The 16,839-nt window shown below is 42.7% G+C and overlaps 1 protein-coding gene across 1 annotated transcript in view; it reads left to right on the top strand.

Annotated features, from left to right (window-relative positions):
* Positions 1-16,839, top strand: part of LOC134884649 (leukemia inhibitory factor receptor-like) — a 39,382-nt gene that overhangs the window by 14,248 nt on the left and 8,295 nt on the right. Inside the window, exons 6-9 of the mRNA XM_063913007.1 lie at positions 12,342-12,494; positions 12,854-13,000; positions 13,826-13,919; positions 16,457-16,541. Of these exons, the coding sequence (XP_063769077.1) occupies positions 12,342-12,494; positions 12,854-13,000; positions 13,826-13,919; positions 16,457-16,541 (479 nt within the window). The remainder of the gene's footprint in view (positions 1-12,341; positions 12,495-12,853; positions 13,001-13,825; positions 13,920-16,456; positions 16,542-16,839) is intronic.

Genomic DNA, 16,839 nt, shown 5'->3' with positions numbered 1-16,839 from the left:
AGACGATAGGGAATACAGGCACAGATAGCAGCAACCACATACCTCCCCCATTCATGTATCATCAACTAAAATGTGCATCCCCATTTTGTTACAACCACAGCCGAAATGAGCTCGGTAGAGTTTGACAGCCCATCCACAGACCTGTACCACAGGACAAGAAGGAATTCAAATGTATACTTCGCAATACCTCGAAGCTTGATTTACCACACGTACGGCACGATGATACATGACCCTCCAAACATGGACTCATACACACATGCTTCTACTTTCTCACTAGGTCATACCCTCTTCACACCTACTCCACTCTTCTCCCCTACCCAACCATGGAAATCAATTAACCCCTGACTTACATTTTTCTCCTTAAATGTTTTGTGGCAGTTATTATTGACTGCCAAAGGGTGGACAATTGACAATGCTAAATTCCTTGTCGTATAAACAACCCTTTATGAAGCTAAGAACACTGTACGCTGTTTACTTAAGAAGTACCGTAATGGTACGCTATTGGCGTAGCGATCGCTCAGCCGTAGGCGAGACGCTCAAGCGTCACGTTCGCTCACGGCCCAGTGATCACAGGACACGTTATTGGCTATGTCTAGGGGAATGATTCGCTGTAGCGTAGCTTACGCTCGAGACCACGAGGAGGTCACCAGCGATGCAGACGCTTACAACACTATACCTTTATGTTAAAACCTTATACCAATGAAATACACAGAATACCTTAATGTGAGTACAGGGTGTAAGTGCAACCTTGTGTAACCTGACTATCTACAAAGCTGCTTGAGCGTCACCGACACTCAAGTGAACACTTAACACTATAGAAAATGCACAGATACTGGTTTAGGTTCCAAAGCCTATTAACTGTATTATATCTAATATACTTGTAAAAGGGGATAACAGTACAAATGATACACTACAATATAACAGAGACTTCCTAACCACAGAACTAAACAATAAATACAAAAAGACGATACTACACTGACCTAAATGCAATACAATACAATACTATCTAATACAATGAGAGATATAAGAGAAAAGAGGAGAGAGAGAGAGAGAGAGAGAGAGAGAGAGAGATGGAGAGAAATTGGCTCACAGAAAGACAATGATTACGGAGAGAAACTTACGCACAAAGGGTATGATCGCCTGCGCCTCGATATCCAGCTCCCGGCTATCAGCAGATAACCGTTGATGAGAGAGTGAGAGCTGGATGTGGTCGGCCTGCCTATTTATGCCCCCCACACAATGCAATCTCCTGGTCCTACAATCCCATTGTCCATTGGCCGAAGGAATTCGGCCCTGCATCATAACAAAAGGTCATAGGGTGATTCATACAGGTGGGCTGTGACGATTTCCAACAGCTCAGGTGGGTGGGAAACTGGGTTTCCCGCCGCATACCTGAGTATGTGTAAATAATAGAAATGGACATAAACTTCTTATGTCCATAACTATTCGCACGAGCGATTAATACGCTCCAAACCAACACCGGAATATTGCTAATTAAATACTCTTCCGATGGGTACCAAACACTGCTGTATGATTCCTGTTAGACCCTTCGTACGATATAAAGAGGGATTCCTCAGCTCTGGGACATTGTATTTTAACCAAACTTTCAGAATCTATCAAAGGGACCATGATCTATAAACTACATTAATTGTGAAAATATGTAACGAATGAGTCGCACGCTACGACCACATAAACTCTACCGTAAATACGCATACCGCGCCTGCGTGTGCACGCTATTGCGGGTATGCGCTTCCACGGGAGAGCGTACGCACGCGCAGCGCGGACCAGTGTGCGGTGCAAATATGGCAACGTGCATTGAGACATTTTTCTGACTTTGACAGACAGCAACAGAGGAAATGACTTTTATTGGGACTAGAAGGCATGGCGAGATGTCATCTTTAAGCTATTAGACCTCAGAAGTGCCAAGCCATTAACCTGATCCCTCTGTATCCAGGAGATATGTCAGCTTCCTAAACTTTGCGCTGACTTTCAGACTGAAATGACCTGTGCACAATTACAGCATTGATACTAAGCACTTGATTTATATCAATGTACTGATTTATCCCAGTGTTAAAGGTTATTGCTAAGCTCAGGATCAGACAAGTATCACAGAAACCTGATGCTGGTTTCTCTCACGTATCTTAAATTAGTGTCCTCTTACATTTGATAGGATCTAGAATCAATGGCAATTGTCTACCTATGCTCAGGACCCTTCGTCTCTTGATTCTTAGGGTCTGAATCAGTTATTTTTGTGCCCCCTGCTGGAGCTATTCATATGTTGCACCGATCAGATGCCCATTGTTAGTTAAAGCGCCTGTCAGTTCCAGGTGTAGCCGCACAAAGCCATCCATGCAAACCAGATAAGTGTGGAGTGCATCCTATACTTGACGTAATGAGATTTATCAGCATTACAAAACACAACAAAATTAGAAGAAAACTTTACATCAATAACAATGTATAGACACACAATTGAACCATTCCGTGGGTGTGTCACCATAGTTACACACTATAGACACTATTGGGAGCAGTGTCGGACTGGGGCATGAAGGGCCCACCGGGGAATGCAGTGGTAGGGACCCATGTTTAGGGGTGTGTCCAGTCTCCAGAGGGGGTGTGGCCAGTTGCCTGAGAGGCTTGGCTAACCATTAGAGAGCGCATGGTCTGGGCCCCTTGGTAAATATATATACTGTAGTAAATACCGCTACTGCATGCATGATAACAACAGCAATGCACTGTAGAAAATATACCATAGTCCTGTGTAAGGTAACATATATAATGAGTAATTCAAGTGCACAATCTGGAACTTGGTCCCAAGAGGAAGAGGTGGGCCCCACCGGTGGTTTCCCCTGTGGGCAGGTCCAACCCTGATTGGGAGTCATGTGCATGCATTTTGGATGCTACATTCAGACAGATCTCCGGCCCCTAGCATGGGATAGGTAGACGTGCCAATTGTAATGATGCTGTTGCTCTCACACATGGAAGAGTGGGATGATGTGTATGGTCACAATAGTATTCTGGTGGCAGCAGATAGCTGGAGGTGCGCTCGGAATCACTAGGTGCATATAGTAAAGGTGATGATTTCAGTGAGTAGATCTTTGTCCTCTCCATACTTACAAGCTAGGCTCTATGATCCAAGCTACATGCCATCTCTTCATACACACCATATTAAAGCCAAACTGTATAAACCTTTAAAAATAAATCTCACCTGCTGGTGGATTTTGTTATACTGATCAACACTAATTTTTATGCCAATCATATTAAGGAGATTTTGGGGAAACTTTGTGGTGCCGATTCCAAATAGGACATCGATTTTGCAGATTGGCTCTAATTTTTTAGAGACGAACGAAGAACATGATAAACACTATAGACAACACAAACCGAAAAACTGCCAACTGACAGTGGCCAATCACTTATATACAGAGGGAGAACATTCTAGATTGATCACTGAGTGAATACCTAGAATATTTGCAGGTCTCACCTTCTGGAATGTTCCGGTAGGTTCCCATATGCACGAGATATGTCTAAGGGCCTAATTCAGACCTGATCGCAAAATCTTTCTCTAATGGGCAAAACCATGTGCACTGCAGGTGCGGCAGATGTAACATGTGCAGAGAGGGTTAGACTTGGGTGGGTTATATTGTTTCTGTGCAGGGTAAATACTGGCTGCTTTATTTTTACAATGTCATTTAGATTTCTGTTTGAACACACCCCACCCAAATCTAACTCTCTCTGCACGTTACATCTGTCGCACCTGCAATGCACATGGTTTTGCCCATTAGAGAAAAAGTTTGCTGTTGCGATCAGGTTTGAATTAGGCCCTTAAGGCCAGTACTCACTGGCCGATGTGGGAGAGATGTGTGCTGAGCGAACCGCTCAGCACAGCGCGATGTGTGCTGAGCATGCGGGGAGGGGGGGGTGGGAGCGACCTGCTAGATTGGCCTGCATCTAGCACCAGCGATAGCCCTGCGCGTCGCTATCGCTGTGGGGGGGTATACACGGAGCGATCATGCTTAAAATCTAAGCAATCTAGTCAGATTGTTAAATTTTAAGACGCGATCGCTCCGTGAGTACCCCCCTTAAGTTCCTTATTAATTGAGGGTAGCCATTATCTCAACAGCTAGAGTTAATTTGAAAAAAACAACAACCCAAGACTTTAATTTTTTAATTCAGAAACCCCCAAATACGTTCAAATATCCTTGGCAATTAAACTGATTTTTTCCCCTTTTTTTGGTCTTTATAATGCATGTAGCGCAAACACATTGATTTACTGCTCTGAACTGATAATGTTGATATTATCTTAGACCGCAATGCTATACCTCTAAATACACTTTTACCGTGGAGCCGTTATGGCCGCTAAACTAAAAGCACGTGCTACGCACTTTGTACGCTATTTGCGTACAGAGTCCGCACGTGGTACGCACTTGTGGGTGGTATCCTCTGGATTCCCGCCGCATATGTAATTTACAGTAAATACAGTTAATGTTCAGAATCTATTTTTGTACATAACTATACGCAGGAGCAAGCGATCTTTCTCTAACTAACACCGGAATGTTACCCTCAAAATACCCTACAGCTGGATACTAGACATCACCTTCCAACCTTTATCTGACCCTTCCTATCATGCAAAGGCGAATCTCTCTGTCCAGGAACTGTTTAAACTAATAATACTCGCTGACATGGTCTAAGGGAACTATATCTACAATATACGCTATTTGGGTTAAATATGCTATGTTCTAATAACACGCTACACGCTCACAAACTCCGCCGTAAATACCCATATCGTGCGCATGATCGCCGGAGCGATCCTACGCAAATTGCGGATATGTGCACGAGCAGCGGGCATGTGCATGGGTTTAGTACAAGGCATATGTATTATGATATTTTTCGACTTTGACAGTCCACAATAACTGCCACTATCTAAGCATTAAACAGAAAAATATACACTACAATATCTATAAATGATTGGGTGGTAGGAGAGTAGTAGGCGGGAAATGTATGACCTAGTGGAATAGTAAACGCATGTATGTATGAACTTCATGTCTGAGGGGCATGTATCATCGTGCCGTACATGTTCTAGATAAGCTTCGAGGTATTGCGAAGTATACATTAAATCCTTCTTATCCCGTATTAAGGGTCTGTAATTGGGCCAACAAACACTACCGAGCTCTTTTCGGCTTCTTGTTCCAACAAATGGGGTGCACATTTGGTTGATGATACATGGAGGGGGAACATATGTGAATGCTAATATGTGGATATCACCTGTCGACTATGTGTGATACTACCTGAAGGTTTGTAGAGATGAAGATAAGACACGTATCACAAATACATTCACATAACAATTGTGCAATCATCCTTGGGTGTTGATTGAAGTCTTGTCCGTATGGGTGTATCCTTGCTGTGGGTGTTAATCAAAGTCTTTAGAGTGTCCATAAAAGTCTTTTCCGGATGGATGTATCTTTGGTTTAAATGTTCATCAAAAGTCTTGTTTGGATGGATGTATTTTCGCTGAGGGAAAACAAAGGAGAAACGGGTGAAAGAAACGGACCGTGGAATCACGTCTTATCACAACATTGTCTCTATTGATGGGTCATAAATTAAATCAGTTTGTGTGACAATGCCCCCGCTCCTCAAACTCATCACTTTGGTACTGCGCTTGCGCCGCGTTAAACTTCGAACACATCTAAATATCAAACCAATCATTATGACAACTCCCAGGATACAAAGGAGAAACTTTCCTACACTCACGATAACATTTTGAGCCCATTCTCCTAAACCTGAGAACCAATTGCGTGGGTTCAACCATGAGACCCAGCCGGTCAGTTCATTACTCACAGCCGTAAGGGTAAGGTTGTGTCTCCTTCGGAACTCCCATTTCAACTGCAAGATATCGTCCATCTTTTGATCTATGACCTCGGTTGGGTCATCAGTGCTGTTTGTAATGTACGTGCAGCACTTCACACCATACTGAGTTGCTAGGGTGACACAGTACCCGCCTGTCACCGCTGTGATGTAATTGAGAACCATCCTGTGCTGGATCAGTTCCATTTTGTAAGCTTGCAACTCCCTCCCTGTATACCTGAAGGTGTCATCATACATCTCGGTGATATTGTCTATCAGGTTCGCTAGCGCATGAATATACCTAAAATGTATAATTCCTCTGGAGGTACGGGTGATATCTAACGCGAGTAGGAATTGAATCCCGGTGGATTTGTGGATCAAATCAGAGGCTGCGTGCTCTGTCCTATCTATAAGGTGTCTCTTAACGATGTGTTCATAGTGAGTGTGAGTGTGAGTGTAAGGAGCTTGAGCATTGTGGTGAATGTCTTTCATCTTATTATGGGTTATGGTCATAACTTCTGGCAACACTCTTCCAATGTAACACAATCCCTCTGAGTTTGGGGCAAGCCACTTATACGCCTTCCTCCCGCATATGAAATATGCATCATCGGGGAGAACATATGGGACAGAATATGACATTACCATATTGCAAACCTTCCAGGTGAAAAATCCTATCCCTATCTCTCTCATCTGTTCAGTACACGTATCAGGCTGTATGATATGCGCACAGTACCCTGGAGATACTCCTCCAACCCGCATGGTCCTACTTCCTAGCGTATACCTGTACCGAAAATACCTCCCACCGTCGGCAATTTGGCGTATAAGTTCTGAGTCTACGGGCATTCTGTCGGCTCTATGTGAAAATGCCATGGTTTGGTTATTCCATGTCACTTCCCAATTTCCCGGCTTTCGGGGATTGGAAATGTTGAAGCATACTAAGGATCTATCCATATGATATTGGTGGAGCTTCAAACTAGGGGGCCTAGAAATATTAAATTTCTTGTCCACCGGTCTCCCACCCCTTAATTCAAGTACCTCATCTATTGTTAAGGGATACGGTACTAGTCCTGACTTGCTCTGACCTTGAGGTACTTGTGAGCACACCCAGCATTCTGTTTGGTTTAAAACCTTACCCACTAATGAGTGATAGTCACTCAATGGATGACGGTCCATGTTAATATTAAGGCTGGACTGACATCTCTGGATGCACCCGTCCTCAACTATATTTTCACAGTTTCTACAAATACAATTTTCCTCAGCCAATAACCCTTCACAGTGTCTCCTAGTTACGTGACTACCAGATCGTTTTCTGATACTCGCCTTTGCTCGGTGAATGTGTTGCTCTTGGAATTCTACAAATCCGTCCTTGTCATCAGAACCCATTCCAGATCCTTTCTCGACCTCTCTGGTACTCTCACCGAAATAGACTGCTCTGGTCAACAACAGGGTCAACAGGAAAACCCGGAATGCAGTCTCTTGGGGTAAGTCCATGTTGTTAAGGGGAGAGAAAAAGGAGCAAGGAAGGGGGAGGAAAGGAGGGTAATGGGAGATGGAGAAAATAATAAAAAGGAAAAAGAAAACTGGTACGACAACCGCCTCTAGTCTTGTTGTTCTCCGTGCTCAGGTGCCGTCTCAACAGTGCTGCCTCTCAACCTTCCTGGAACAGACGCTCCAGTGATACAATATTCTTTCCGAGTCAGCGATCTTTCTGTATGGAACATAAATCTTGCATTACCATGTGTTTAACTGTTGTGTGAAATAAACCATCCGTAGAAAATGAGAAAAAAAAAGAGAGAGAATAATAAAAAGAAAATTTGTCAGATTTGCGTTCACCATCAGGCTGTCACACCATCATGTCTATCGGTATCTCTGCACATTCTCCCTTCACCAGTATTTCCACTCTCCACCCTCTGTGCATGGCCAGGCACAATGATGCTGGTGAGATATACTGGGGTTGGGCAGACCTCTGAAAAGACTGAGTAGATATGTGACGTTTGAGCTGTAAATCTGTCGGTGAACGTCAGAGATGAAGAGGAAACTTTAAAGATAAATTACAGAGTTTACCTGGCCGCCCCTGTATCTACAAGAAATGATCTACCAACTACATCAACTGTGACCTCAGGTTTACTACCAAGGCTAGCAATCAATTTCACTGGCTGCAGACTACAGGTGTGGCCCAAAATTTTTCCTATGTGATCCCTGATCCCAATTACGTGTATCATAACTTTGCTCGTGTTCTTGTCTAGGGGGTCTGAATTTATGTGTGCTGTTACAGTTGCTGGCATAATGCCCTTCCCTTTCACACAGACAACAAACTCTTGGCTTCCTCCACGTGCCAGGGGCCTGGGGTCTTGGTCGAGTTGATGTTTCCAGTGCTTGGATGCTCATCACCATCAACCGCTCTCCCTGTGCTTCCCTGGTTCTTTGGATATTACGGTCATGCTCGATAGCAGACTCTCTTAATGCAGTCACGAGATACCTCTCTAGTTAGGTTGAGTGGTTTGTACCCTAGTTCTCAACGTTTCTTTCAAGCCGTCCATTAATACGGACACAGCTACCTCTCTATGATGTATATTTTCCTTAATGTCCTTGATCCCAGTGTATCTAGACATTTCCTGCAGTGCTCGGTGGAAATATTCAGATGCCGTTTCACCTTCCTTTTGTCTTATGAAAAAGATTTTGTTCCATTTGACAACAGTAGGGAAATATACTCCTAATTGCAGATTGATCTGTCGTACATTCTCCTGAGTGTACTCCTCAGTGAGAGGTACTTCTGCGTCTAATTTACAATCAGTAATAAATTTCGCAGGGTCAATATTGGAAGGTAGACATACTCGTAGCACTGTTCGCCAATCTTTGTTTGTGGGTTCGGTGGCATTACCTAATTCTTTAATAAACCTCTGGCATGCGACTAGATCTTTTCTGGGATCGGGGAATTCAGACATAATTGTCCTCAATTCTGTCCGGGACCAGGGGCAATGCATAGCAATGTTCCTGATAGGAGTGATTCCCTGAGCTTCACAGTCTTCCCATTGGACTGCGATCACCCTGACAGGATTTAGTTCAATTACATCATTCTGGGTTGCTTCTACAGTGCGAGGTGCAGTTGTCTCTGCATAATGTACTGTACCGTACTTACCTGTGGACACGACCTCACCTGTCCCTCCGCTAGGGGTTTTTACTACTGTTCTTACCGATTGGGCCGTGCCCACCTGGGTGTCTCGTATGGTGGCTGCTAGAGAAAGTGCCGATATCGTGCTGGGCTCATCTTCTTGCTCGCAGTCCTGAGGGAAGTTTAAGATGGGATACAACTTGCACGGATTAGCATTAATACATTTATCAGTTTTACTCCTATTGTCATTAATACATTTATCAACTTTACTTTTATCATATATCAGTATGCCATTCTCTGTAGCCACTTTCTCTCCTGTAATGTACGGTGGTGGTGGTGCAGTTGCTATCAGTTTCCTGCTAGGGTTGGAACTAGCTGTTTGAGCTAATCCCCTTTGCATATCACCCTCCTGTTGCCATAAATGTAAACAATCTGTATGTCTAATCCTCTGTTTTCTGGATTTTAACAGACATATCCTAAACCTTAGATTATGCAATACCTCTGAGTCAAAACTACCTATCCCAGGAAATGGTTCTTTATCCCCCACAGTCATTCGTGTCCATTCATCACAAAAGGTCTCAGTGTGGAGACCATACTTCCCCCACATTACTAACCGAGCTGACCCCCTGGGTCTGAAATCTGCAGTCTGAACCCTGACTGCTGAACGTCCCTGTGTTGTGCACTTGGCTTCCATCGTGAACCTTTTTAACACGGGAAAACTTCCTAAAATGCACCACAGTAGTCTACCGGTGGAAGTCCTCAAAGTTCTTCCACTAACTTCTTCAGCTCCGAGTATCACGGATCCGCCTTATTTAGCAGACACGTGTAGCCGTTGCAGGCCCTACTTCGACCTATATCCCCTGGGCCTTTAGGTACCCAGTGAATATCTGCCTCTGGAGATTTTCCTGAGAGACCAGCGAAAACTCCCTAAACCTTTACTTTACACAAATCACACTTGCATGTGCTTCCTATAACGCGTATGATGACGAGATCTACGCACAAATATGGAAAACTTCGTATCACGTTGCGTCACGTATTGCCCATACAACCATGTGGTCCAATCGTACCGCTTATAGACACTTGCTATCTATAAGTGGTAGGATTACTGGAGTCTCCACACTGTGCTCCAAAACAGCCGGAGCGTAATACCACGAAAACTTTATCACACTCCGTTGCACGTATTCACCTAGGCCGTGCTCACCACGTTTTCACCTAGACCGTGCTTCACCAAGTTTCACCAAGCTCACCAAGTGGGATTCAATACATTCACCTTATTCAGCCCACACTAACATTCTATAGTTTTCTGATCAGAAAAATCCTTTCCTGTTAACAGATAGCTTTCCCCAGAAGTAATACAGAAAAAAAGGTTTTTAAACTAAATTTTGTAAACTGAACAAATTTGTGCTATTATTGCGTGGCTACCGTCTCGCCTAAACTGAAACAATGCTATTGTGTGATTTGTATTTAGTGGGCGTACCTGTACGCACGTTGCGTAAACACGCCACGTGTGTAGGCCTTTACGTTGCGTACGCAGTCCCGAACGTTGTCCGAGACACGTGTACAAAGGCCGTACGTCCGCAGTACTACAAATCCCACACTTCTATAAATGTAAGCGATATTTAACTATAATCACTCACTTAACACACACACAGTTTCCACTGTATAAACCTTTACAACTAGGCCAGGCTGTGTGTGCGTCTTATACTTACACCCTTAAATATTAACTCTATATGTTAACTAAATAGCAACACATTTTCCAGTACAGGTCAAAATAAATCTAGTAATCAGCGATCATGGCAATGGTGTGAGCAGATATGCAAAGTACAAAATACCGGTGTGTGCGTGTGTTGCGTGCGCATTTGGCGCCAAAACAGAAATTTACAAATTTTAAAGAGAAAAATAGCTTTTGCGTTCTTACCTTACGGATCCCTCCAGCATCCCTTCAAACCGTGCAGGGCAGACGCTTATCTAATCAGCACTTGTATCCCCCGACCAAGAGAAGGTGTACAGGGGATACCTCTCCGCCCTTTGCTGATAAAGTCTGCGAAAACTCTGCTAAGCGGCGGGTATGAGAAGGAACCGGACGAGCCCTCAATTGATAATGTTGATATTATCTTAGACCGCAATGCTATACCTCTAAATACACTTTTACCGTGGAGCCGTTATGGCCGCTAAACTAAAAGCACGTGCTATGCACTTTGTACGCTATTTGCGTACAGAGTCCGCACATGGTACGCACTTGGCGTACACACGCTGCGCTGAGTGTACGGAGTACACACAGCGAGCGCACACACAATTGATAACCTTTAAACCTTGTTAATGATACAATGGAATGATATGCTTATACTTTAAACCTTTAGCAGCAAAGTACTGCAATGATGTAATACCTTTAAACCTTAAGTAGCGCTGGCGATACAAAGTACTCGCAGTGCGTACACCTGAACAATGCTTATACACCTTAAACAGGTTAAACTACTTTAAAGCCCATGCAGGAAAGTGAAAACACAACACTGGTTTGTAGTTGAAACCACAGGGTTCTAAGGCCACCGTGGATTGATTCCAAAAGATAAAACAATACAATTTATACACTACAGGCTAACAAGTAAATCTAAACAGAATAATGGCTACAGAGAATGTACGTACAGGAGAATATTCGCAAGCGCAACCCGAATCCGGTCCTCCGCTGGTCATACAGATAGCGTTTAGAGTCTTCTCAACGGCCAGGCAACAATGGTCCTTTTATACACAACATGCATACACAATACAATGGTCACTGTAATCTCATTGTTCATTGGACACAGAGATATGTCTCCACATTACAGCAAAGGTCATAGGTGGATTTGAAAAGGTGGGCGATGTCTTTTCCAACTGCTCTTGTGGGTGGTATCCTCTGGATTCCCGCCGCATATGTAATTTACAGTAAATACAGTTAATGTTCAGAATCTATTTTTGTACATAACTATACGCAGGAGCAAGCGATCTTTCTCTAACTAACACCGGAATGTTACCCTCAAAATACCCTACAGCTGGATACTAGACATCACCTTCCAACCTTTATCCGACCCTTCCTATCTTGCAAAGGCGAATCTCTCTGTCCAGGAACTGTTTAAACTAATAATACTCGCTGACATGGACTAGGGAAACTATATCTACAATATACGCTATTTGGGTTAAATATGCTATGTTCTAATAACACGCTACACGCTCACAAACTCCGCCGTAAATACCCATATCGTGCGCATGATCGCCGGAGCGATCCTACGCAAATTGCGGATATGTGCACGCACGGCGGACTGAGTGCACGAGCAGCGGGCATGTGCATGGGGTTAGTACAAGGCATATGTATTGATATTTTTCGACTTTGACAGAACGTACTGACATTTATTTGAAGTTCCTAGGACAGGTCCAAGTAATATCACTGTAAGAAATGTGACCAAGACTTCCGCAGTTATGGAGTGGGGAAATATTCCTGAAGAGGACTGTCTGGGTTTCTTATTGGGCTACAGGATATATTGCACAGATATCTCAAGAAACACCACTCTAGGTAAGATTAGATAATGCACCGTCCAGAACAAACTCTGATATTTTATATTTAAGATGAAGAGATACTGTATGTATTATCACTTTGCAGGAAGACTATGAAATTGTGCTATAACATTCTAGACTGATCCTCAGATAGCAAACCAAACAAACGGGTGTAGCGGAGAGCATGTACCCTGGGGAACCAGAAGACCCAATACATTATGGGCACTGTATAAAGAGGCAAAAAGGCTTTATATTATTTAGTGTGGAAATTAAATAAATTACTATTTATGTATTAAAGAAAAAAATTCTTGTAAACATTAATAGAGAGTCACTTATTGCAGTATCTCCCAATTAACATCCTGCATGTTTTTATCTCAGAAATGTTTGTGGATTTCTCCAGTGAAAGAAGCCATATGTTATTGGGACTTACAAGCGGCAGTGTGTATAAAGTGGCAGTGTCGGGAGTGACAAGTAAAGGGACAGGAGCGCCCAGTGCTTCTCTTCAATTCACAACACTCAGCTATGGTAATAGAACTTTTAATGTGTTGCATTAATTATATTATTCCCTCTTTAAACCGTATAGTGTCCGGTGCTGTACTAATAGGGACAAGCCATCTACACAGCGATAGTTTTGTTGATAATCCAGACTGATGCTATACAGACCCGTAGGGGACAGTCTGTAAAAGCAATAATACACTCTGGGGTAATCCAATTGTTTCTGTGTGCCCATAAGTAATGAGTCTGTGATGGTAAATATTAAATTGTTTTGCCAAGGGGCACGGGCATCCTATGCCCAAATGCACCAGGTTTAGATGCGTAATGTGGTTAAACCTGCGCAAACTGCTGGGCAAATTGGCACCAGTGACATTCACGCCAGTTGGCAAAATACATGAATAGCACTCAGCAGGCACCCAAAAACAACTGAATCCCCTACACTGAATACAACCGAGAATCAATATACAAACATTTGCATTTCTTCATAAAGTACAATAAAACACTTCTATAATAAAAGGTTTAACATCCAAAAACCTCTAGTACATGTATTTGGTGTAAAAATGTAGTCACACAACCAGACACTTTACAGGAACCTTTGAGATTCCTCCACCTGTATAGAATATCCGCTATTGTCGCTGTCGTCCCATCCCCATGAATATGATTAATGTAATAATAAACTCTTCATTAATGTCAATGTTGGACAACTATGAAATTAGCAAATATGTTTAAAAAGAAATCTATATGTAGTGCAATAGTAGTGATTCACAGTCTGTTAATTTGTAGTATAAATGATGGGTTAGCTATCATCAAGCAGTCATCATCACTAATTGGTGTGTTTCCTCTTTCCTTACGCAGCTGAAGCTGAATTTCAAAGTATTATAATATCTACATGTGGCGGAATAATTGTTACTGCTGTATTAGTTAGCGTCTGTGTGTATGCAATCCACAGGTATGTAGCCAATATTTGCTTGCAAGCTACTATGTGACACAATAAATGGTGTTTACACACTGAAAACAAATATAGCATCTTGGGGAAGCGGTTAAAATACCGCTAGTGAGGATCCTTGCAGTCACCATGCAAACGCCGGAATCCCAACTAGCGGTGAAAACCCGCCGCCGGAATACAGACGCCACAGGCTATTCTCCCTCTGTGGGTCTCCACGACAACCATAGAGGGAGAATATAACTTGTGGTGAGCGCAGCGAGACACCATGCCCGCAGTGTGGCAAGGAGCTTTCTAGCTGCCCGCATACTGGTGGCCGGGATGCCGCGGTCGGAATACTGACGGCCGACATTCCAGCTGCCGGTAATTCATACTGAACCCACATCTTGTTTTCATGTGTAAAAGATCTTTCCGCCATCTGCCAGTCCACTCTTTGATGTTTTGGGGTGATTTTAAATGTGAGATTGCCATAGTTGAAGTAGCAGTTTTTATTATTGGTTATTATTACTGTCTCACAGGACTGAGGTCTTGGGATCGAGTCCCACAATGACCCTAACTATCTGGAGTTATTATATTTTCTCTGTGGTTGTATGGACTGTCACGAGCAGGGGTGATTCCAGAAAAAGCAATGTTTTTATATAGACACTTCTCTCTGCAGTGATTGTTCATTTTATGACACATGGTTGTGCCCCAGTTCTCATTCTGCCACACTGTCGAGCCTCCAAATCACATTATGCCACAATGCAGTGTCCCCGTTTCTCATTCTGCCACATTGTAGAGCCTCCAAATCACATTATGCCACAGTGTAGTGTCCCCAGTTCTCATTCTGCCACATTGTAGAGCCTCCAAATCACATTATGCCACAATGCAGTGCCCCCAGTTCTCATTCTGCCACATTGTAGAGCAAATCACATTATGCCACAGTATAGTGGCCCCAGTTCACACCTTTTCTTACTAGTTTGTTGATTTCTGTTTGGATATTTATTTTTCTACTGTATCTTGGCCTGCCTTTTATAAGGAGGGCAGGGACATTATGCAGTGTATAACGCATGTAACCATTACTGACCTGCCTTGGGGGGAGGTCACATTAGGGTAACCTGGGACACAAGCCCTGTATGCCCTACCTTAATACAGCTCTGTGCTGAAGTGAGCTGGCTCTGGGCGAAGGGAAAGCCAGCCCCCATAAGTCTTTGAGCCTTATGCCAATGGCGCCCTTTCCACCCACTATAGTTACACCACTGGCCATGAGTATGGAAAAGGAAAAATGGATTAAAAGTAACCAAATAGTATGCTCATTTAGTCACAAAAAGAAATTATAAAGAGAAAATGTACAGCGCTAGAAACTGGATATAGAACAATATATATTTTTTATTCTGTAACTTTAAAAGATCTAGTTGCAACTAGCAAATGACATATAAAATAATGGATAAAAGTCAATCTAAATGTAGACAGAAAAAGGGCAAACACAGCACAGTGAAATATTTGGTATATTACCACATAAGGAAGCCACACACAGTCTCCTATTTGTAATCCTTGGAAGAAATGCCACAGTCCAGGGGATATAGATACCGCTTGTTGTAAATTGTTTAGTCCATATGGAGTAAGATGGAATGACCTTTGGTTGCTTTTGGACAGTTGCAGTCCTGTTGGTAAGCTTGGTCTTGTGCTCCTTTCTTGGATGACAACAAGTGCCCCGTTAGAGATCGTAGGCAGACTTCTAGGCGTATTCCAGGATGGATGTAGTATCTGTGATAGCAGGCTCCTTAAAACCGACGCGTTTCGCTGTGTCAACAGCTTTATCGTCGGTTTTAAGGAGCCTGCTATCACAGATACTACATCCATCCTGGAATACGCCTAGAAGTCCGCCTACGATCTCTAACGGGGCACTTGTTGTCATCCAAGAAAGGAGCACAAGACCAAGCTTACCAACAGGACTGCAACTGTCCAAAAGCAACCAAAGGTCATTCCATCTTACTCCATATGGACTAAACAATTTACAACAAGCGGTATCTATATCCCCTGGACTGTGGCATTTCTTCCAAGGATTACAAATAGGAGACTGTGTGTGGCTTCCTTATGTGGTAATATACCAAATATTTCACTGTGCTGTGTTTGCCCTTTTTCTGTCTACATTTAGATTGATTTTTATCCATTATTTTATATGTCATTTGCTAGATGCAACTAGATCTTTTAAAGTTACAGAATAAAAAATATATATTGTTCTATATCCAGTTTCTAGCCCTGTACATTTTTCTCTTTATACTTTCTTCTTAGGGACTAACTATCCCTTTAACAGCAGCTCTAGGTCAAACACCTTATTTTTAAGCGCCGGGCCTCTTTACTTTGGTAAATCTTCCTTACACAAAAAGAAATGTCTTCTGTACTTCCGTTGTCTCTTCCCAAACTATAAATGATGTACAGAATGTTTATGGTATTGTATTTCACATAATTCCTGCCTTAAATCCCCCATCTACAACACAGGAAAATAATGTAGATCCTGGGGACATGAATTAAAATATGCTCTATGTCATTTTATGTCACAGAAAAAAGAAGAATCTGTATTTTCCAAAAATACCCAATCCAAAGCACAGCAACGTCATGAGAGCCGACGAAGAAGCACCAACAAAGGTAAGCCATGAATCAGGCTGCAACTTGTCAATGATTATCAATAGGAATATTAGCAACAAATACATTATTAAAGAACATCAGTATACCAAACATTCTGAGTTCTGTATCTAAGGTAATATTCATTGTTAAGATTTTCACTGAAGAAAAGTGTGATGGAAGTTTTTCTCTACACTTCATAAAGAAACTTTAATAGCTGCATCCCATTGCTTTTCAGTAGGGAAACTGCATACTAACATGCCCCTTATTCTTCCCAATAAAATTATTGTCCAAATCCACCATTGGAAACTGCATACCAAAT

This window comes from Pseudophryne corroboree, chromosome 1, assembly GCF_028390025.1.
Source record: "Pseudophryne corroboree isolate aPseCor3 chromosome 1, aPseCor3.hap2, whole genome shotgun sequence".
Classification (NCBI taxonomy): domain Eukaryota; kingdom Metazoa; phylum Chordata; class Amphibia; order Anura; family Myobatrachidae; genus Pseudophryne; species Pseudophryne corroboree.
The sequence above is the reverse complement of the archived record's forward strand: the minus strand, read 5'-3'. Positions and strand labels throughout refer to the sequence as shown.